Source organism: Pyrus communis, chromosome 16 (assembly GCF_963583255.1).
Source record: "Pyrus communis chromosome 16, drPyrComm1.1, whole genome shotgun sequence".
In the NCBI taxonomy this organism is placed as follows: domain Eukaryota; kingdom Viridiplantae; phylum Streptophyta; class Magnoliopsida; order Rosales; family Rosaceae; genus Pyrus; species Pyrus communis.
The window spans coordinates 1,020,952-1,043,125 of record NC_084818.1 but is presented as its reverse complement, the minus strand read 5'-3'; the positions used below and the strand labels follow the sequence as shown (position 1 = coordinate 1,043,125).

General features: G+C 34.7%; 1 protein-coding gene and 1 pseudogene across 1 annotated transcript; both read right to left on the bottom strand.

The window, feature by feature from the left end:
• Positions 1 to 5,730: 5,730 nt before the first annotated feature.
• On the bottom strand, positions 5,731 to 9,600 carry LOC137721043 (cyclic nucleotide-gated ion channel 1-like; annotated as a pseudogene).
• A 1,974-nt stretch (positions 9,601 to 11,574) lies between these two features.
• On the bottom strand, positions 11,575 to 14,906 carry LOC137721041 (cyclic nucleotide-gated ion channel 1-like). The gene is made up of 7 exons (XM_068460163.1): positions 14,860 to 14,906; positions 13,894 to 14,458; positions 13,599 to 13,796; positions 13,035 to 13,333; positions 12,810 to 12,921; positions 12,457 to 12,705; positions 11,575 to 12,342 (listed from the first exon to the last, which is right to left on the bottom strand). The coding sequence occupies exons 1-7, from the start codon at positions 14,904 to 14,906 to the stop codon at positions 11,821 to 11,823; spliced, it is 1,992 nt and encodes a 663-aa protein (XP_068316264.1). The 3' UTR covers positions 11,575 to 11,820.
• Between the last annotated feature and the right edge of the window lie 7,268 nt (positions 14,907 to 22,174).

Below are 22,174 nucleotides of genomic sequence, written 5' to 3'. Positions count from 1 at the left end.
CATTGATAATTTGATATAATTTTTCTTATTTGATTTTTCATATTTCTCCATTGATTCAACCTGACACGTGCCTCATTTTGATGGAAGTTCTAATGGAGTTGATGAAAATGATCATAGCTCTACGTTTTGATGAGTTGAGGGACCAATGGTAATATGTTTATAGTTAAGGGATCATTGCTCCAATTAGATTAAAATTAAAAAATCATTGCTATAATTTACTCTTATTTAGGCTCTCATTTACACGTCCAAGTCATCATATGTCTAACAAATTAATCAGTAGACGACAAATATATGTTAATTTAATTCATGTTAAAAATGTACGTTAATTTAAGTAATCAAAAGTTATTAATCAGTGGACGACTCTGGCCAAGAGACGACAAATATATGTTAATCTAAGTCCTTGTGTAGTTGGCATTCGGCGACCACCGTTGACGAGCGGTTGGCCATGAGAGCATAGGCTTTCACTTTTGTCCGAGTTTTGACGTGCTGGGTGCTGGGTGGAGAGTGGAACTTGTATCAAAGCGGGTAGTGAAGCACAATTGAGAAGCTCCACCCAAAAATCTGACCTTTCCCAAGGCGGACAGCGGTTAAAATAGCCGGCCTGAGAAGTACCAGTAGACAAATAGGTCCACACTCAATAATCAAGAGCATGCAATCGAGTGGATCTCCTGGCTATTCAAAAATGATAATGTTAGAGAGACTAAATCATTTGATATACAAAATTTAGTTTAATGTTTTGGTCTTTTTAATATTACTCTTATAATATATACTAGCATTTGCCTACACACTTTGTGTGTATGAACATAATTTTTTTAGAAAATGAGAAAGAGAGAGGGAGAGAGAGCGAACGTGGGGGTGGGAGGTTTTTGTTTTTGGTTATTTATTTATTTATTTTTAAATATTGAAGGTATTTTAGTATCACATGTAGGTGAGGCTTCAATAAAGAATAGTAAAATTTAGACCTGTCTATCATTTTTTTTTTTTTGTGATAGAAGACTAATTTGTTTTTTCACCATTTTTTGGTTGACAAAGAGAGTTTTATTAATTAATATATATATATATATGAAAAAAATAGTATCCGGTTCTTAGTTACTAATGTTCTTTTATTGAAACTTTATTAGTTTTCAGATTTTGATCAAGGTCTCTAACATTAATACAATAATAAATTTACATGTCAGTTATATAATTTTTAAAATAAAAATTAATGATTGATTTAGGATTTTAATACTCACATCTTTATTAAACTACTAAATAATTTTCAAATAATTTTCAATTCAAAACATTTTCGGAAAAAAAATATATATTAGAATAAGTCTGTACCCCTTAATTTTTTTTATAAAAAGGTTTCCAATTTTTTAATCTTATATGTACCCATTCATGTAATTTTTCAATTTTTTAGTCTTAAAATGTACACATTCTTAAATATACCGATTTGTTGTAGTAAAATGTCCCCTTTTTTTTATATATATAAAATCTAATCAATTTTTTTCTAATTCATTTTTAAACTTATATGGGTACATTCTTTTTCTTGATTTGAGAATGTATCCATATCAAGTTTAATCAAAGAAATTTACTAATGTTATTAAGCCTAATATCTATTATTTTTTGTGTGGTTTTGAAGAATGTACCCATATTTTGGTACAATAATTTTTTTGTTAATTTTGATGAATGTACCCGTGTGTGTGTGTGTGTGTACACACACAAAAAATATATTGGAGAGTATAATTTATATTTTAATAATTTTAATCCACAAATTATAGGTTTTTTTATTTAAAATCTCATTAATACAAACAACTATAAATTTCAAATTTTAATTTAAAAAATATAGTAACGTACAGAGAAATACATTATCACATTAATTTCAGAGACTTTGATAAAAATTGAAAACCAACAAAGTTTAAGTAAAAAAATATTAATAGTTAGGAACCGCATTTAAAGTGTCCCTATATATACACACATATTACTGAACTAATACACGTTGAAGTATGTCTCGAAAACCAAGCGAGGTTAAGTTTTTCATATTAATAGTTCCATTACTAATTGCATAAAGGTCTTTTCAATACAAACCCTGTACCTATATGTATATTTATCTCGATGTTGATTAGTAATGTGTAACCAACTGACTCTGAAACTTTTGACTAATTTATCAATGTTGGTAAAGCTGAATATAAGTGTGTTGGAAAAGTTGTGCGACCATATGAAGCCAATGATGTGCAAGGAGAAATAGCGTGGTTTTTCAAATAGGTAATGTTAAGGAGACAAAATTTTTAAACCAAATGGTATGGTTGTTGATGATTGAATTATTATTTAATTGTTGATTAATGTTCTTATTTTTCATTGGTAACACATTATTTAATTTATAAATTTAATTTAAGAATTTAGTTTCCCTAACATTATTCTACTATTAAACATAGTAGAAAATTGACCCATTTATGGATTGAAGAGAGATCAATTAAGGAACATACAGTCTAAAGTTTTTTTTTTCATACAAAGACCAAGCCTTAGAGCTCTTCTGGTTTTCGTCGGAAAGAATGGAAAAATATGAACTTAGCATCTTTGTGTTCTCCCATCAATTTTCTTTTTATTCACTTCATGATTTCTTCCTTCGTATGCTCAGGGAGTTATATTGGTGATATCTAGTTCCGTACATCTTGCTTCTTTGTCTTAACCTTTTACCTTATGGCTTCTTGTGGAGCCAAAAATAATCTCACGTTTTTTTTTCTAAAAAGACATTGATTGCTCTCATTGAAATCGAACACATAACTTAGTTTGAAAATTTGAGTCCATAGTAATTGAAATGGTTTGCATCCGTTGTTCAAAGTTGTCTCCAATGTTTTATTGTGTCTTAAACTGCTTGAACTCGGTGCCTCCGCGATGAAGTAGTGACATCTTGTTTGGCACACATGTTTGCCAAAGTGATAATGCCCACAAGAATAATATGGAAGAGCTACTCTTTTTTCCTCTCTTAGTTCCACATGGATAGTATTCCCATTTAATTTTTTTTTTTTTTTTTTTTTTTGGGAAACAAGGGAAGACAAACCAAGGCACAAAGCCAAAAAAGAACAGGAAAGCCTACAGAAAGGCAAACAAGTAGTGAACGGGGATAGAACAAGAAGACACCTCCACCGAGTGAAAGTGTCATCTCAAACACCATCACAACGAAATTAATAAGGACATGAAAGATCATCATTCTTTAACACAAAAATCAACAAAGATGGGGCCGATTTAATTTGAGGGAATTGTATTGCAGCAAGTAAAAAGAATGACTAGTCATAGTCATGACTAAAGTTTGAAGGCCGCGTGTTTGAAATATTTGTGTTGTCATTGTCTCCATGCTTATGCTGCAAGTTTTGTTGACTTGATCTAACTTAATGGGTGCTCAAGTCTACATAGTCCACCTTGGTGAAAATGGTGGGTCCACGGGCTCAGTTTGGATTTAGCTTACCGAAAAGCTTCCCATATTTTAATCCCTAGTAAATTAGGAGTCTTATCTTTGCAGGACTCTTCCACACGGTTTCAAGTTTTGTTCTTTTCTTTTTGGTCGATTCTTTGAGAACGTAACAGCAGCAACATTTCCTTCCTTTGTAGTGCCTTCCTTTACTTTGTCTTAAAATCCATTTCATTTTGTCTTCATGCCCGACACTAACTCAGCAGCACAGCAAGTCTTTGCTTTCACATCGTTTAATAACGGTAAGTGGCAGAGCACCATTTTTTTTATAAATGCCTTTTCAGGCTTTTATAGTCGGACTTTCTTTCAAAGGAACCCACATGATTTTATGTTGGAGAGCTGTGGCATTTTAAAGTTGCCACGTGAGTGTCTTTTCCATTTGATTTGGGGAGTCGTTAGCAAGCCCTTATTGCTTCTCTGTGAACTTGAATTCTTTTAAGTCCAGTAGGACTTTACGTGTGAGAAAAATAAACGCATATCCATTTTCCTCCTGTAATAATTTTTTTTTCATGGGATTCATGCAACACGGGCTCTGTTCAAAGCAGCCTCTTTTTTTTATATTCTTCTTTGAACTTTCAATCCCATTTAACATGGGACTTTAAAACCCATTTGTCCCGAGCTTATCTCCAATTTGTCGGCAAGCTTTTTTTCCCTTCTTCTCCTTTCTGAAGGCTTGAATTTTCCAAGTCTTGAATGGTACTGCACGGCCGTCGGGACATCAAGTTTGCTTTCTTCTTTTGCTGTACCTTTTTCCTTTCTCCATTTCTTTGTTTGGGATCCAACAGACTTTTGAGAAGTTTAACTAAGAAGTAAATACAGTGACTTGTTTCTTTTTTGAAGCAAAGTCTTCGAAATGACTTCTTTTCTTCCTTTTAGTTTCCACGGAAGAATCAATTCCCAATTAATTTAGGAATATTGCAGGTTTCATGTTTCTTCTCCTTGTAGACTTGAATTTCCAAGTCCAAGCAGGACTTCACGTGGCGTCAGGAAAAGCAAGCCACATTCAGCTTTACAAAAGCATATGGAGCACTTTTCTTCCTTTAGACCACCTTCAATAGTGGGCTAAACGCTAAATTCCCCCCTCTTTCCAAAATTTCCCCCCACACTCACTCCAAAGTCCAACCCAAGGAAAAAATGTGGGCTAGATGCTAAAAGGGGAAGTAAGGTCAGAAACCGTCCAAAATTTAGCCCAAAATCGAAGTGGGCCCCACCAAAGAGAGTGGTTTTCAACGTTTGGGCTCCAAACCCAGCCCGTGGACTCGCCAAATGCGCCTAATGCGCACTCCTTCTGACTGGCCGGGACCCACCCACGTAGGCCTGTCGGCCACGTTCCCCAGAGCTCCAACGGCTCTTTCGATCAAACGGCTGTGATCATCAGGCCGTTGGTTAATCTAACGACCTAGATTCAAAAAAAAATTTATTTTTTATTTATATATTACTGAATCCAACGGCTAAGATCAAATATAATCAAATCTAACGGTAAAAAAAAATAAAAATCTAACGGTTCAAATTTAAATCCAATAGCAAAAATAATTAAAAAAAAAATTATTTAACTCAAAATTCACCTAAAATCTCTATAAATACCTATGTATTTGTTCAAATATTCACACAAAACTCATTGATGAGATATTGAGGATTTTTAGAAAACAAAAACTCTTTGAAAGTTGCAAGATTGGTGAATATAGAGGATGACTGAAGGTTGAAAGGTTGTGTGATCAACTAATATTGGACATATATCTATATAGAAGATGATTGATGAAAGTTAAACGGTTGGTGAAAGTTGAAAATTTGTTGTTAAACGGTTGATGAAAATTGAACGGTTGGTGAATTGAAAACTTGGTGTTGAACGGTTGGTGAATTGAAAGTTAGCCCAAGGTTGAAAGATTAGTGGAAAGTTAAAGGCTTACTTTGTGGAAAATTTAATGATTTTTCAATATTTATCGGAATTTAAATATTTTTATAGTAAAATATTTATAAAATTAATTTACGATAATCTACATATATATATATTTTAATTTAATTTAAGAAAAAAATAGTCGAAGTTCATTCTTTAATGATTCCGGGCTAAAATTTTTAATTCAAAATGATGGGAGCTAAAAAGCCGTTTCTAGACTAAAAGCTAAATTTTTCGGACTAAAAAAATTTGACTTTTAACCCAACCATTAGAGTTGGTCTTGTAGTTTTTAAACTCATCGTATATACTTTTCCTTCTTTGTGCAGAGAAACACACTCGAAGTTGGAATAAAGGCAATGGCCCATCTTTCTTTCTTTCTTCACGTATCTCAAGCAGAAGAGTCCTTCAATTTTCCAGAAGCAGAGCTCTTAAATGACTTGGGTTGCTTGGGTTTTGCTGCGATACGTCTCTCTGAGAGATAGGAGTTGGCGGAATAAGAAGGAAGAACATCTATTAAAAGCTGTGAAGCCAGAATATCAAAGCTGCTGCCGTATCGTCGTCTCGAGTACTGCATAAAGCTTTCCTTGACGAAAACTTATTTTATGTCCCTTACTTTTGACTTGTAGCTTCTATTCATTTTGTCTCCATCTCATCTTTTCTTTCCGTCAAATCTTCTAGCAACTTAGAAGACAACTTCCTTTACTTTTTTTTTTTGTTCCCTGCTGTAGCTTTCTTTTGCAAACTTTACAATCTTCATTGTTCCTTCTCATTCGAATCCCTAGCACAAAAAGCTTTTGGGAGAACTCTTATATAAAAAGGTAGCCTCCATGTCTTGTACCCGTGGGCAGCAAAGAAAACACCGAAGACAAGAATTTACAAAAAGAACAGTTTCTTTCCTCTCGGGTTGCATCTTGGTATATATTGCTTTCTTCCTGCCATTTCCATAGGGACCAAGCTTGGGATTTTGAAGTTGCACTTAACGGATTGGCGAGGGATATTTACTGTCTGCAGCAGCTTGCACTATTTATGGTGCATTTTCCGCAGTCTTCTTTTCCAATTTTAGTTTCAAAATGGCGGCCAGATTTATCCAGTTCTTTACGCATAGAGCTAGTGCCTTCTATGCACCCATGTGCCTTGTCCATTTTTCCTACAATTCCTGGCTGCCATGAGATGACTGTTTGGTCCCAAAAGGAACTTTTCTGTGGCCTCTTCCTCCTCGCTATGCATGAGTAACAACGGCAACAATTGTTCGTACGAATTCATGAGCAAGCCACCTGGACTATTATGCTCAGATTTATGTGAAGTTCTGATTGTGGTGGTTGGGTAATGGCGGCATTGAAGTGTTTTGGAAGGAATGAGGGGAGCGTGTAGGGTTCTTTGCTGACCAAAATTTATTCAGGAAGACACCTTCCTGCAAAACGAAATTACTGGAAGAAAAAAAATGAAGAGAAGAGAAACATAGGTTTTATACCTTCTGATTGTTGTTTGTGGTTTGTTCCCCTTCCCTGCAAGACTCAGCTCGGAATCGCCGGCAATGGGATTAGTACTTCGTTGCTTCTTTTCTCTCGCAATTTCTCTCTTAATTTCTGCAGAGTCTCTCCTCCTTTTTCTGTTGTGTCCTTTCCGATAGCAGCTGATGCCTATTTATAGACATCCTAGGAGGGCTCTACAGTTTTTTTTTTACATGGGGGAGATGGAGGCCATGTCTTCCGCCACTTTCTCTTAACTTCTCCCAGTAACTGACCAGTCTCCCACGTCTTGCTTTTGCAGAACAATAGGGAGGCCTTGCTTTGCACGTTACTTCCCCCTTTTGGAGGAAGAAATACATATTTTTTTTATTTTATTTTATTTATGGATGTTGATCTATATGTAAAGCCCATACTCATTTATTTTTTGGGCTGGATTACATTTTTATTTTGTCGTATAGCTTGATCCAATTTGTATGGATTTTATTTTTTAATATGTTATTATTATTATTTATTTTTTTTGTTCAACATATATACAACAGCGCCCATGAAGGAAATGATTGAAAAATAAAACTAATATATAGTGAGATTCAGTATAAACCAACCTGCACATTGCCGATAAGATATAAGAACAGTAGCAAGCCAATGACAGAAATAAGAATTGCAAACAAGTTTTCCCAGACATACGTGTTTGTTTACAGATTCGTTCCAAATTTACTACAAAAGAGTAGTTACTTAATCTAGCAATCTAAATGATACTGCGCCTGATCTAGATAAGTTTTTATTCAATAATTTGAAAATCATTGGTCGTCAGTGCATATGTGCAAACCTTATATTTCGCAAGCCCCCACCAGAAAGAGTAAAGGAACTTCTTTCCAAACTTGATATGCTCTGAGTTATGATTCTTAAGAGAATCGAGAAATATTCCAAAATCATAGGGAGCTCCATCTGTAGCATTTATCGAGCAATGCTCTTTTAGATATGTTTTATTTCTCGAAGTAGTAGTTCGACGCTGACAGTAGAAAGTATTCATACATTCAATATGATCTGGACTATGTTTTGCACAGGCATTGTGCCAACATGATGTCTCTCGCTGAATAGAAGAGAAATACCAAAAAACTCCAAGTATCTACTAATGTCACAAATTCATAATCAAATGATTTATCAATTAAGGAAAAATTATGTAGGGAAATACTATGAGTTTTCACATTAACTAATCGAACAAACAAAATATTGTCTTTTAATAATTGAAATGGAAGTAAGTTTGAGAGTACATATAATCCGAAACATGAAATCAAAATCCAACGTTAGTCCAACATTTCTAAAAGAAAGCTTCATCCGGCATAAGTGAATACACCATGTTATAATGAAATGACAATCGTGGTGAAAGTGGTTTGCAAGAATGTAGAGAAAAAAATTAAAGAGACCTTTAACCCATATTCCAGCATTCTTTCGAAGTTCCTTGGACGACCGGTGAATTCAATATATCCTTGGCAGATATTGACCAAGAAGGAAGACATTGAGAACTCTTTTATGTTCCACATATGTAGCGCCTCTCATTATTGTAAAAAGTAACTACTATTAGCAGCTAAAGAAAAGAAATAAAAAGGGGTTAGAAATCCGATAATTACAGATAGTTAGTTAAAAATAGCTACAAAAAAAAAAAAAAAAAAAAAAGAAAAGGATATTAGTTTCTCTTACTCGTGGGACGGGAAGAAGAGCGAGAAAATCATTTATGATAGAGAAAGATAACCACGACATCCTTTGAACTATTTTCTTGCCAAATTCAATCAACACTCTTCCTTTTGATTTCCGATCCAAATTTCCTTCAGTTTGTATGGAGGTCTCAGTGTTCAGGGTACTTAAGGCCCCAAGTCTTAGGGTACTTGGGGCCACAAGTGTCAGGGTATTTGAGGCCATAGTTTTCGTGGTATTTGCGGGCACATTATCCCTCAATTTTTTGTGCATTTGAACTGTAATACTGACGTAAATTTTATATACAAAATGCATAGTGAAAATGATATCTGTGAGTATTCGCAGTACAAGAACAATAGTCATCAGCGTTTTGTCCACCTGAAGGCACATCTTATCTTGATCAATGATTAAAATGTAAAAGAAGAGAGGATCTACTGAGACGGCAAACACACAGGACATTGCAAATTTCTTACTCCATATGGGAAGGAATTTCCCCTGTTCATCACGAATTCCCTTTATTGGGGCATATAATGCCCTTGTAGTCACTAGGTTCCGAGATCCTGTAACAAATCTTGAAACGACATAAAAAAGAACAAATTGCACCCATCAAAATCATGAAAAATCCAGTAGGGTGCTGTTTCAAAGACAATTAGAGTTTATAAGGTATATACATAAACAAGTGGATATGCATACGAGAGTTCATGAGAAGAATTAGACAGACAATTAATATGCAGAAAATTAACTGCTTGGCATTTGAAAGCGTAAGGTGAGATTGAAACACGAATGACTTTAATCTTCCAATGAAACGTATAAGTAAGGGTTGTGCATGGATCCTAATCACAAGTTACAGGCATATGATCAATGAAGTATTTTGACCAGCGAAAGACAGTAAAGATACGAGTCCCAGTCTTTGATACAAAGTTAACGTTCGGAAAATTACAGAAACAAATTGCAATGTAAAGAAGTACTAACCCCTCTGCCGGGTTCTCCACATCCAAAGCTTCTCTTCTGTTGGCCATAACTACTCAATTCGTGTTTCTGATACACCGTGATGATGAGTATTCCCTGCTAGCCTGACAGTACAAAGAGAATGTGAGTGATTATAGAGAGAGAGAGAGAGAGAGAGAGAGAGTTGGTTTAGTTACATGGATTAATTAATGCTTCCCTGACTCTTGAGACTCGTTGTTCAAGTTCCTTTATTATATTGATTATTGACTTAGCTGCAGGTAAAAACATTGACTTGATAAAAAAAAATAAGCATTTGACGAAAGTTGTTAATCTTCTTCTCTCCCAAGTCTTTCTGTAATGAACTTCTTGTTCTACCATACCAATTATGCAAACCTTGCAAACCGCGACGAACGGGCGAGTTGTCGAGTGTGGAATTTAACACTAAAAAACAAATCCTCGTGTCAGAAATTATTAAATTGTCATTTGATTAGACAATTCACGGGCGGAAGAAGTAAGAGACCAAGGACTGCATGGCCCCATCCTGACTTTCAAAAAAAAAAAAGTACGCATCTTTCTTTTGCTCGAAGTCCTGTTTTCCAAGTTTCAAACATAACCCGGCTCATCTTACAATTAAAGTTAGAAAACTTTTGAGTCGAACGAGGATAAGCACTAAAAAACAAATCCCCATGTCAGAAATTATCTCGCATTTCTCTCATGAGAAATCATTCAGTTTATTTATATAAATTAAACAACATTCGTCTTTTGAGTCGAACGAGGACAAACACTGAATGCTCAAACGAGGACAAGCACTGAATGTCGCCAAGACCGACCGCCACATCTGTTGACTTTTGAGGCGCTTCTTGGACTGGACGCCGATGAGCACTGTTTGCTTTCATCTTCTAACTTCATAAGTTCTGTATGTGTTAATGGCCCGAGTTTAAAGCGACCATGATGACTTTAAGAAGGCCTAGATTTCCCCCATCTCCTTCATGAAAAATAATTCTTATTATTATTAAGTGGAAGGAAATGATTCGAAACTATTACAATATTTAAAAAAATAGAAAGTCTCAAACTCATGACACGTGTGAAAATACAACTTCCTATCTACTAGGATATTGGACAACATACAAATTTCCCCTACATGTTAGAAGAATTGGGGACAAAAATTTGAGTAAAGAACTTCGAGTATAAAGAGAAATATTATTAATCATCCGAGCTGCAAATTTATTGAGCTAAGTGACTAGATTAGAATAGGCAAATTTTTGTTTCACTTGTTTACAGTTTACAGGCAAAATGAAATGATAAGCACACACATCGTTTTTGTCTTGATGGGCATGACATTTCCAGCACTTCACCAATTAAAAATGACTGGCTCGGATTGAAAGTAATAACAATATATAACAAATATCTCATGATTCATGTTACAACTTCAATTTAAATTAATCAGTACATATGATAAATTAATCAGAACACCAAAACAATAATTTAATTTATTGTTATTCTGAAAATGCAAGTTGCATTGAAGGATTTGCTTAATTAAGTATCCGCTGATCAAAAGTAAAAAGTCAAACCTCGTCAACTTACCTAAATTTATGTTTGCCTATATAGAGATTTGAACTTGTTCGACTAAAAAACACAAGAGATTCGAACTATGTTATTTAGTTTTTTTTTCTGTTTAATTTTAAAAAACAAGGAACACGTTGTACTAAATCCGTTGATCATCATTTGGGTGGATGTGTATGTTGTCTTTCTCCCTCATTATTTGGGCTTTTGATTTAACACAAGAATTGTTATTAGCACTCGAAAAATCTTATTCTACACTCCTTACAAGTGTATTTTCTTTCTAATATATAAAATTTAAAGTGAAAAATGAGATATTTAGAGTGTCAATAACAATCTCTTTAATAAACCACTAATAATTTATATTCAAGTACTATAAGGTTCAATAGCTCTTTGACTTGACCTATAGTTGCAAATGAATTTAAGAAAATGATTTTCATACACTCATTTTTTTGTTCTATACTCTCCTATTTAATTTTATTCCATGATTATTTTTTGTTTACTCAGTCTAAATCTCATAAATAAACAGAGGCATTCAAAAAGAGATAAAATGTTTTGCAGAAATCAATCACTTTGCAAAGCATTTCACAACATGACCAATACATATACATATCCCAGAGAGAAATGGTATTGTGGCTACCACTACTTAGTAACTATTCAAACGTACGGTTAAATATCAAGCTATCAACCAATAATAATAGTTTTGAGGCCACAGCTACATACAATTATACGAATCGTACAGCGCTAGAGTTGTGTATGGAATTCTTGGCCATAAATTGAGCGTCTCTACTTTGACGCTTCTGAAGATACTATTTGCCTGCTGTCGATGGCAAGCTCTCACCATTGGTATCCGCTATTCCAGTCGGGGACGAGGACGGGCGTTGTTGCGCCTTGGTACGGAAACAACGAAAGGTAGAAAGTGCCACCTCTTCACGATTCTTAGAATAGACCGAGTCCCAATATTTTTTGTATCTGGAGACGACAGTTTCCAAGTCCTTGGCCATGAGCACAAATGCTTCTACTTTTGTCTGACTTTTGACATGTTTGCTGGAGACTGGAAGTTTGGTGAATGTGTCTGATGCCCAATCGAGGAGCTCCTCCCCGTAAAATTGCCCTTTCCCGAGGGGCTCGATGTCCATTGATGAGGTTCTACTCCCAGCTTGACTATCACTAGACGTGTAGGCCCACGTTGTCCCCTCGACAATGAACAGCATGCAGTCAAGCGGATCTCCCATTCGGAAAACGAAGTTGTTCTCAATGTATGTCACTGGCTTCAGGTAGTCGCACATCAACGTCAGAACTTTTTCATTCATGTCCTTAAGCTTGTTAACCTAAACACATGTGCGCGCAAGCAGAGACATATATTATCAGAACAATATTGGAGTGAAAATGGATGCAATTAATAGATGGAGAGAGAGAGAGAGATGGAGGGTTGAAGAACATACTGCTTTTAGTGTATCCTTGAAAAGATGGCGTTTAACAGATCTTTTGGTTTGCCAGGGAAGAATAAGGAACGGCTTGTCAACATCGGCATCTTTGTTTTCTTTCAATGCTTGATCTATGCTATTCATGATTTCGCTCTTGACATCATCAGGGAAGTTATTTTCGGATATCCACTTGCGTACATCTAGCTTCTTCATCCGAATCTTCCGTCTTGTTTCTTCAGATTTTGTAGCTTCCAGCTGCATTAAAGTCTGTCTCACCACAAGTAGAATTCATTAATTGTATACAACAGCGGCCATGAAGGAAATGATTGAAAAATAAAACTAATACATAGTGAGATTCAGTATAAACCAACCTGCACATTGCCGATAAGATATAAGAACAGTAGCAAGCCAATGACAGAAATAAGAATTGCAAACAAGTTTTCCCAGACATACGTGCTTGTTGACAGATTCGTTCCAAAATTACTACAAAAGAGTAGTTACTTGATCAAGCAATCTAAATGATACTGTGCCTGATCTAGATAAGTTTTTATTCATTAATTTGAAAAATCATTGGTCGTCAGTGCATATGTGCAAACCTTATATTTCGCAAGCCCCACCAGAAAGAGTAAAGGAACTTCTTTCCAAACTTGATATGCTCTAAGTTATGATTCTTAAGAGCATCACGAAATATTCCAAAATCATAGGGACCTTCATCTGTAGCATTTATCGAGCAATGCTCTTCTAGAAATGTTTTATTTCTCGAAGTAGTAGTTCGACGCTGACAGGAGAAAGTATTCATACATCCAATACGATCTGGACTATGTCTTGCACATGCACTATGCCAACATGATGTCTCTCGCTGAATAGAAAAGAAATACCAAAAAGCTCCAAGTATCTACAAATGTCACAAATTCATAATCAAATGATTTATCAATTAAGGAAAAATTATGTAGGGAAATGCTATGAGTTTTCACATTAACTAATCGAACAAACAAAATATTGTCTTGTAATAATTGAAATGGAAGTAAGTTTGAGAGTACATATAATCCGAAACATGAAATCAAAATCTAACATTAGTCCAACATTTCTAAAAGAAAGCTTCATCCGGCATAAGTGAATACAGGATGTTATATTGAAATGACAATCGTGGCGAAACTTACGTGACTGGCAAGAATGTAGAGAAAAAAATTGAAGAGACCTTTAACCCACATTCCAGCATTATTTCGAAGTTCCTTGGACGACTGGTGAATTCGATATATCCTTGGTGGATATTGACCAAGAAGGAAGACATTAAGAACCTTTTTATGTTCCACGTATGCATCGCCTCTCATATTGTAAAAAGTATATACTATTAGCAACTGGAGAAAAGAAATAAAAAAGGGTTAGAAATCCGATAATTACAGCTAGCTGGTTAAGAATAGGACACACAAAAAAATTGATTTTAGTTTCTCTTACTTGTGGGACGGGAAGAAGAGCGAGAAAATCATTTATGATGGAGAAAGATAACCGCGACATCTTTTGAACTATTTTCTTGCCAAATTCAATCAACACACTTCCTTTTGATTTCCGATCCAAATTTCCTTCAGTTTGTATGGAGGTCTCAGTGTTCAGGGTACTTAAGGCCCCAGGTCTTAGGGTACTTGGGGCCACAAGTGTCAGGGTATTTGAGGCCATAGTTTTCGTGGTATTTGCGGGCACATTATCCCTCAATTTTTTGTGCATTTGAACTGTAATACTGACGTAAATTTTATATACAAAATGCATAGCGAAAATGATATCTGTGAGTATTCGCAGTACAAGAACAATAGTCATCAGCGTTTTGTCCATCTGAAGGCACATCTTATCTTGATCAATGATTAAAATGTAAAAGAAGAGAGGATCTACTGAGACGGCAAACACACAGGACATTACAAATATCTTACTCCATATGGGAAGGAATTTCCCCTGTTCATCACGAATTCCCTTTATTGGGGCATATAATGCCCTTGTAGTCACTAGGTTCCAAGACCCTGTAACAAATCTTGAAACGACATAAAAAAGAACAAATTGCACCCATCAAAATCATGAAAAATCCAGTAGGGTGCTGTTTCAAAGACAATTAGAGTTTATAAGGTATATACATAAACAAGTGGATATGCATACGAGAGTTCATGAGAAGAATTAGACAGACAATTAATATGCAGAAAATTAACTGCTTGGCATTTGAAAGCGTAAGGTGAGATTGAAACACGAATGACTTTAATCTTCCAATGAAACGTATAAGTGAAGGTTGTGCATGGATCCTAATCACAAGTTACAGGCATATGATCAATGAAGTATTTTGACCAGCCAAAGACAGTAAAGATACGAGTCCCAGTCTTTGATACAAAGTTAACGTTCGGAAAATTACAGAAACAAATTGCAATGTAAAGAAGTACTAACCCCTCTGCCGGGTTCTCCACATCCAAAGCCTCTCTTCTGTTGGCCATAACTACTCAATTCGTGTTTCTGATACACCGTGATGATCAGTATTCCCTGCTAGCTTGACAGTATAAAGAGAATGTGAGTGATCAGAGAGAGAGAGAGAGAGTCTGTTTAGTTACATGGATATTATTGACTTAGCTGCAGGTAAAAACATTGACTTGATAACAAAAAAGCATTGACAAAGGTTGTTAATCTTCTTATTGACTTAGCCGTAGGTAAAAACATTGACTTGATAAAAAAAAAAAAAAAAAATAAGCATTTGACGAAGGTTGTTAATCTTCTTCTCTCCCAAGTCTTTCTGTAACGAACTTCTTGTTCTACCATACCAATTATGCAGGAGAATTTCCTACATTTCTAATTTTTTTATCCTTTTATGTTTTCGTATTTGAACGATCACAATTAAATTATGTTAACATCTTATATTGATTTTTTTATAAAAAAAATAAGATAAAAGATAATGTATGAAAGAAGAGAATAGGAATAAGAGGATACAGAGAATCCTCCTCTGTTACGCAAACCTTGCAAACCGCGACGAATGGATGAGTTGTCAAGTGTGGAATTTAACACTAAAAAACAAATCCTCATGTCAGAAATTATTAAATTGCCATTTGATTTGACAAGTCACTGGCGGAAGAAGTAAGAGACCAAGGATTGCATGGCTCCATCCTGACTTTCCAAAAAAATAAAATTATGCATCTTTCTTTTGCTCCAAGTCCTGTTTTCCAAATTGGAGATGCGAAATAGAAAAGAACTAGAAAAAATGTTTGCGCGATGTTGCGGGACTTGAATGCATCACCTTGAACTGTATTATATTGTACAATTAACAAGACGAAACAGAATCTTTTGGTTCCCTAATAAATAGAAGAAATAGAAGTAACATATAGTTTACAAAAATATTGCCCTTGTAGTCAAGGTGATAAAATATATATCTTCTAGGTTAGCTACATGTTGTAGTTGACAAAAAACATAAAAACTGTTTTGTTCTTATTCTAGCATCTAAGTTTCCAAGCACGAATGTGTAAAAAACACGCAGTTGTTGAAGCAAAAATGTTGATAGCCAAAAACATGTAGAACTGCTTGCAGCAGTCGATTACAGAGATTGCATTGTTCACTTTTTTTGAGAGTGGATATCTTCCGCACTACAGCTAAAAATATAAATCATAGTTTAAGAAATGTGACCATAATGCTTTTCATGTAAGCGTGCATATGAAAGAAACGAAAAAGAACAAAATCACCCATATATATAATACTTTAAGTTTAAATGCATCCCAATTGTGCGTTCCAACATCACATAAAGAATGTCTTATACATAATTAACAGTACACCCGGCATCGGTTCATCCTTTCGTATTAATAGTTATTGTTTGCAGAAACCTCAATTACCTTACAATCTATCATCATTGACATATAGTTCATACAAAATGGGACATCATAACCTGTCTTTGGCCAACAACAGTTTTTCCAAAATGAAATCAACTATTACTGCATTAATTATGGGTCCATCTAGGCAATTCATTGAATTCAAAGAGCCGAAAATTTCCCCAATTCGCTGAATTTACATACAAATGGGACAAACAATAAAACATACCATAATTTTGATGATAATCATATTAATCATCCTTAATAGTATAAATAATTCAACAATGTGAAAAATATAGGTCATGTAGAATAGAACAATCAAAGTTCTCTATTTTGATCAGAAAAATAATGGTCAAAATTTTAAAGTGACAGAGCCTTTTATAGTAAATTTTATATCCAGAAACTCAAAACCAAACATGTTCAATTAGCAAGAAATTCTCTACATGATACTCAAACCAAAACCGATGAATTTTAGTTATATGTATTATAAATAGAAACGATGGCATCCAAATTCCATTAGTTTAATATTTAGAAACATTTAGTCATTAAGTATATATACTTGCCAAAACTCATTCAGACAATATCAATTTATGAATTACACGTGCAGTCAAATTGATTATGCATCCTTACCCTTTCCTTACCCCTACGCTTTAACCCTTGCATAAAATCCTCCCTTCTCTCGCTCACCTTTGTTCTATCTGTGTGTGTGTGTAAATCGCAAAAAACAAACCCTGAACTAAAACCCTCAAATCCCGGCTAAATTCTTGCACAATTTGGTTGGAGATTCTTTATTTCTCTTTGCAATTCCTAAACCAAATGTTGTAAATTTTATCTGAAAGAGACCCATCTTTCTACAAATGGCACAAAGAAAATGGTTTCGAGAAATTATGCTAAAGGGGAGACTAATCAAATGATTATGCTTAGAACTATAATGTTGTTTCAATTTAAAAAAAAAAAGTGTTAACTGATTGAAAAACCAAACCATTTAAAGAACCAATAGAGATCACAGTAACAACATTGTAATAAAACTAAGATCTAAAAAAGCATGTATTCAAAAGAAAATTAGTTCGATCATGCATAAAGCAAGGTAGTGATGGAACATTAGCAGCTAAGGTATATTTAAGGCATCATACAGATTATTATACTTTGTTTGTCAGTATGGGAACATGTGTCAGAAAAAGAAAAGGAAAAATATATAGGGTAAATTTAAAGGCTATTTGAAAAGTTTAATATGTTTGTCTGTGAAACTCAGTGATAAAACTTCACAGTCATGCTTTCCAAGAAGAAAAGAAAGCGAATAACTGAAACCACTGATAATTCGAAGCAACAGAGCAGATATTATTAAGATTGAAAACGCATTCCAGAAAGCATGGGGAAACTGTAAAAGTAACAAAAACTGTGATGGTAGAATGGATTAAATCCATGAAAGTGCAACAAAGAAAGGGTAAATCTGAGAAGGGTTTAACTTACGACCAGTCTTTTATACTTGATAATGTTATGAATTATCAGCTGGATAAAGCTGTTAAAATGTGTTTTGGAATCGGTCGTCGCACAACATGTTTATTTACGCTGTTCTTGTTTGACTGCAAACAACTGCGTTTTATTATTATGTTTCAGTTTAGGTTTGATGGCATGAATATTTGTTACATCACATTAACTTATGACGTAACAATCACACATTGTACTGTTATTGCAGTCATATATATTCAAATTCTACTGTTATCGCGATCATATATATATGAAAAGGACTCTATAATTAGATAGCTAAATCTAATCCTAATGTGAAAAAAAAAAATGTAAGAACTATTATGAAACCAGTGTTAATTAATATACCTCAAAAGTCAAAGGGCCAAGTGCTCCAGCGATCGATCCAACTTTCTGAAAATCGGAAACAAAGCAAATCGATTAGCACTAACTCACAGAATAGCAATGAAAATAATAGCTTAGAGACAATAGCGAAATTCTATTAGCAGTAAACACACAAGTTGAAACAGGGATTGTAGCAAAGCTATACCAATTAGTAATATAATATAGGCATTAGTTACAGGTTCTGCAAGTATTATCTGTAGAATTTAGCAGGTTAGTTATATACTTTATCTGAGATAGTAATGCAAATATCATACCGAAGAAACATATATCATCCAGTATTTCTCATCTAAAATTTTCCGATCCAACAATAAGGAAAATTACGCAAGTCCATAGTACAAATGTTAAGCATGCTACTTCAACCGCAATAACTTCTAGATACAATGAGAAACACATGCTCATTCTAGAAATGGAATCCAGGTAAAACCAAAATACATAAAAACTGCAATAGTTAAACTGCAAGCTAAATTGATTAAGTGTCCTGAAGATAAACACACCAAATTTCAAACAAAGCGAAGAAATTGAAATTGTCTCATGAAAACTAACTAAAAGTTTATGTAATGTCATTGTATTATTATCTAAGAGGCGAGAAAAAATGTTAATACTGCATGACACAAAAGTAATGCAATATCTACATGTTTAGGTAACACCATCATATCATGCTTAACAACTGGAAATGCACAATCTAGTTTACAAAAGTAGGGGTTAGAGTATGAAAACCAACTAAACAGACCATGAAAATAACTAAAAGGTGGTATTTGCTAAGGTGTCTAAACTTCTATATATATGTGTTTGCGATGTAAAACTAACTTCATCAGGGTTGTAGTTGAACTGAACCAACAAACCTGTGAGCTAATTAAATATTCACACACATTATACTCATAGGCACTGCACTCACACACACTGATTATAAGAAATGAAAATGAAAAAACAAATGAAAGCTAACATATGTCTTGGCCAACATATTTATAAGATATGGATGCCAACCAGTAAATAGCTAGGAATTTACCTAAAAAGTCTTTAGCCACAAAAATCCCATTAAAGAATCTCAACATGTTCCCAAAACATTAAAATAGTAATGCAACTCAAAAATTTCCCCAAACCCTAAAACCCACAGAGCATATGCCCTACTCAACAAAGATAATTAAGAACAACAATTGCAGGATCAATAAGGACTCTGTGAACTGCAAGGATTAAGAGTGAATGAAAAACATTACTACTGGTAACTTAACAGAGAGAGAGAGAAGAACCTGCAATTAGGTTTTCTCAAAAGCGAAAATTGCAGAAAGCAACCAAGAGACACAAAAAATTTAGCTAAAGAATGTTAGCCACCAAAATCTCATTAAAGAATCTCAAAATTTTTTCTAAACATTAAAATACCAAAGCAGCTCAAAATTTTCTCCAAACCCTAAAACCCACAGAACATAGCCTCTACTCAACAAAGATAACTTAAGAACAATTGCAGGATCAATAAGAACTCTGTGAACTGCAAGGATTAAGTGTGCAGGAAAAACTATAATCTAGATAAACAAAGGAAAATATGTATTAAAGAGCACCAAAAAGTCAAAAACTTTAAAGGCTGCCAAATAAATTTGTATTCAAGGGTTTGAACCCATCGATCTAAATGCAAACATAAAAAGCACAGAACATAGAAAAATAAGTTGAGAGATAGTTTAGAACATTGCAATTGAGGCTCATCTCAGTAAATATATATATATATATATATATATATATATATATATATATATTTTAAAAAGAACACATGTATTCCCTGCCCCGTAAGAAACATGTTAAGCAAACACCCATCTTATCAATGGTTCAGAATCATAGTTTGACCACATATGCCAAACTATAAATCTAAACCATTGATAAGGTAAACTTTTGCGAGAATGTGTGGTCCATATGCACTGTCTGGCAACATAACCACCTATGTTGCCAGAATGTCTAGCAATAAGGCATTACGCTACATATTCAAAAGTTGAGAAACCATGGGAGAAGGAACGACTTAGAACTTGGAAGTAAAATATGAAAATCACAACTCAAAACACAGATTAATAAATGTTATTTCAAATTTTGACAAACAACACAGCAGATAAGAAAGAGTAAAGAAAATTAGAGAGAAATTCAAATAGAGCAAGGAAAACTAACTATGCATACCATAATCACCAATAATATACCACAAAAGATATATACATTTGGTGACAATCATATATTTGATTCCTACAATATTTCATGTCTTCCATAAAAATTAGAAATTAAAAAAAAAAAAAAAACACACACACACACACACAACAAAGAAAAGGGTACCTAATACTTTCCGTGCAGCTGCTCTTCAAAAGGCAAAATGCTTTAGATCCTAAGGACAAAGCAAATATAAAAGCGATTCAGCAATTATCAAAGAAAATCAACAATGCATGGAACAAAAATTAGAAATTAAACACCCATCAAAGGTTGTGAAGAATGCTAAATCCAACTAATTCGAAACATAAAGTAAGCCGAAAGTAATAAAACTTATAAATTCTATATAAATTATAATCCTTTGGAGAAAATCTCCAATATCCATTATCCAATTAATTGTATTAAAAAACCTAGCAAATCTCCATTAAATTAAACACATTTTGCAGTAAAGTATCCATATTTTCACTGACACACCCCGACCCAAAAAATCCACTCGGACCCTGAATCGAGCTGTGCTAGCCGACACCTGGAAGGTGACGAAGCCATAAAATGTGATAGTGCATAAAAAGTGAATAAATTTGAATCTAAAAGTGTCTAAGTACCAGAGTGCGCTACGAGTGGGAGTGAACCCATTTCACACGCGATGTCAGAGCATAAGTAATGTGCAGTAATGTGGGTAAGAATCATACCCTCAAAAATATCCATCAATACTAAGATTCGCCATAGATTATTGTCGATACAAACTCAGCAGCTAAAACCTGGAGGGCACCAAACAGAAGGTGTGAGTAAGCAATAAAACCAAGCTTCCCAAAGTTACTACCTCTCAAAAAGTAATGCCCCTAAATGTAAAACCCGTATCGTTTTCCATAAGACAGTACAACATATATACATATATCCAAACCATACTCGGAAATGACCAAAACCACGGTTTGCCATCATATCCACCATACATTAATAAGTAGGCCAAATGAACTAAATCAATACAAGGTGATATATCAGTCAGAGTCAGCTAAAATGACATGTACAACTTATCCGTATCTCATCAATCATGGCTAGCATATAAGTCGGAGTCACCTATAGTGACCTGTACGACTTATCCATATCTCGTCAATCCTGGCTAGCATATAAGTCGGAGTCACCTATAGTGACCTGTACGACTTATCCATATCTCGTCAATCCTGGCTAGCATATAAGTCGGAGTCACCTATAGTGACCTGTACGACTTATCCATATCTCATCAATCCTGGCTAGCATATAAGTCGGAGTCACCTATAGTGACCTGTACGACTTATCCATATCTCGTCAATCCTGGCTAGCATATAAGTCGGAGTCACCTATAGTGACTTGTACGACTTATCCATATCTCATCAATCCTGGCTAGCCAATAGCTCAATAAGTATACCTGCACACGAGTCGGAACCACCTAAAGTGGTCTGTACGACAGGACTGGGTGTAAATAAGTGCTACGATCACGTGAAGACTGGGCGAATAATCGCGGGTCACCTACGAGTCGGAACCACCTAAAGTGGTCTGTACGACAGGACTGTGCACCTACCTTGAATCCAAGGTGAGCGTAAGGTGCGGGAGGTGAACATCACGTGAAGGACTGTGCCCTGGCCACGGGCGGGAGCACTAACACCGGGGTGCAGGTTTATGAGCTATACTATATCTCAACACAATCGTACTCACTACCATCACTAACATCAACATGTACTCACCTGAAGCTTACCTGGGTGTCCTGCGTCCACCTTTGCATTTGAAAGCATTCCCAATAATTATATGCAAATATAATACATATGGATATACCATGATGCAATCTAACACTCAACCATGTTGTAGCATTTTCAATTATAAACTATATAGTGTGAAAT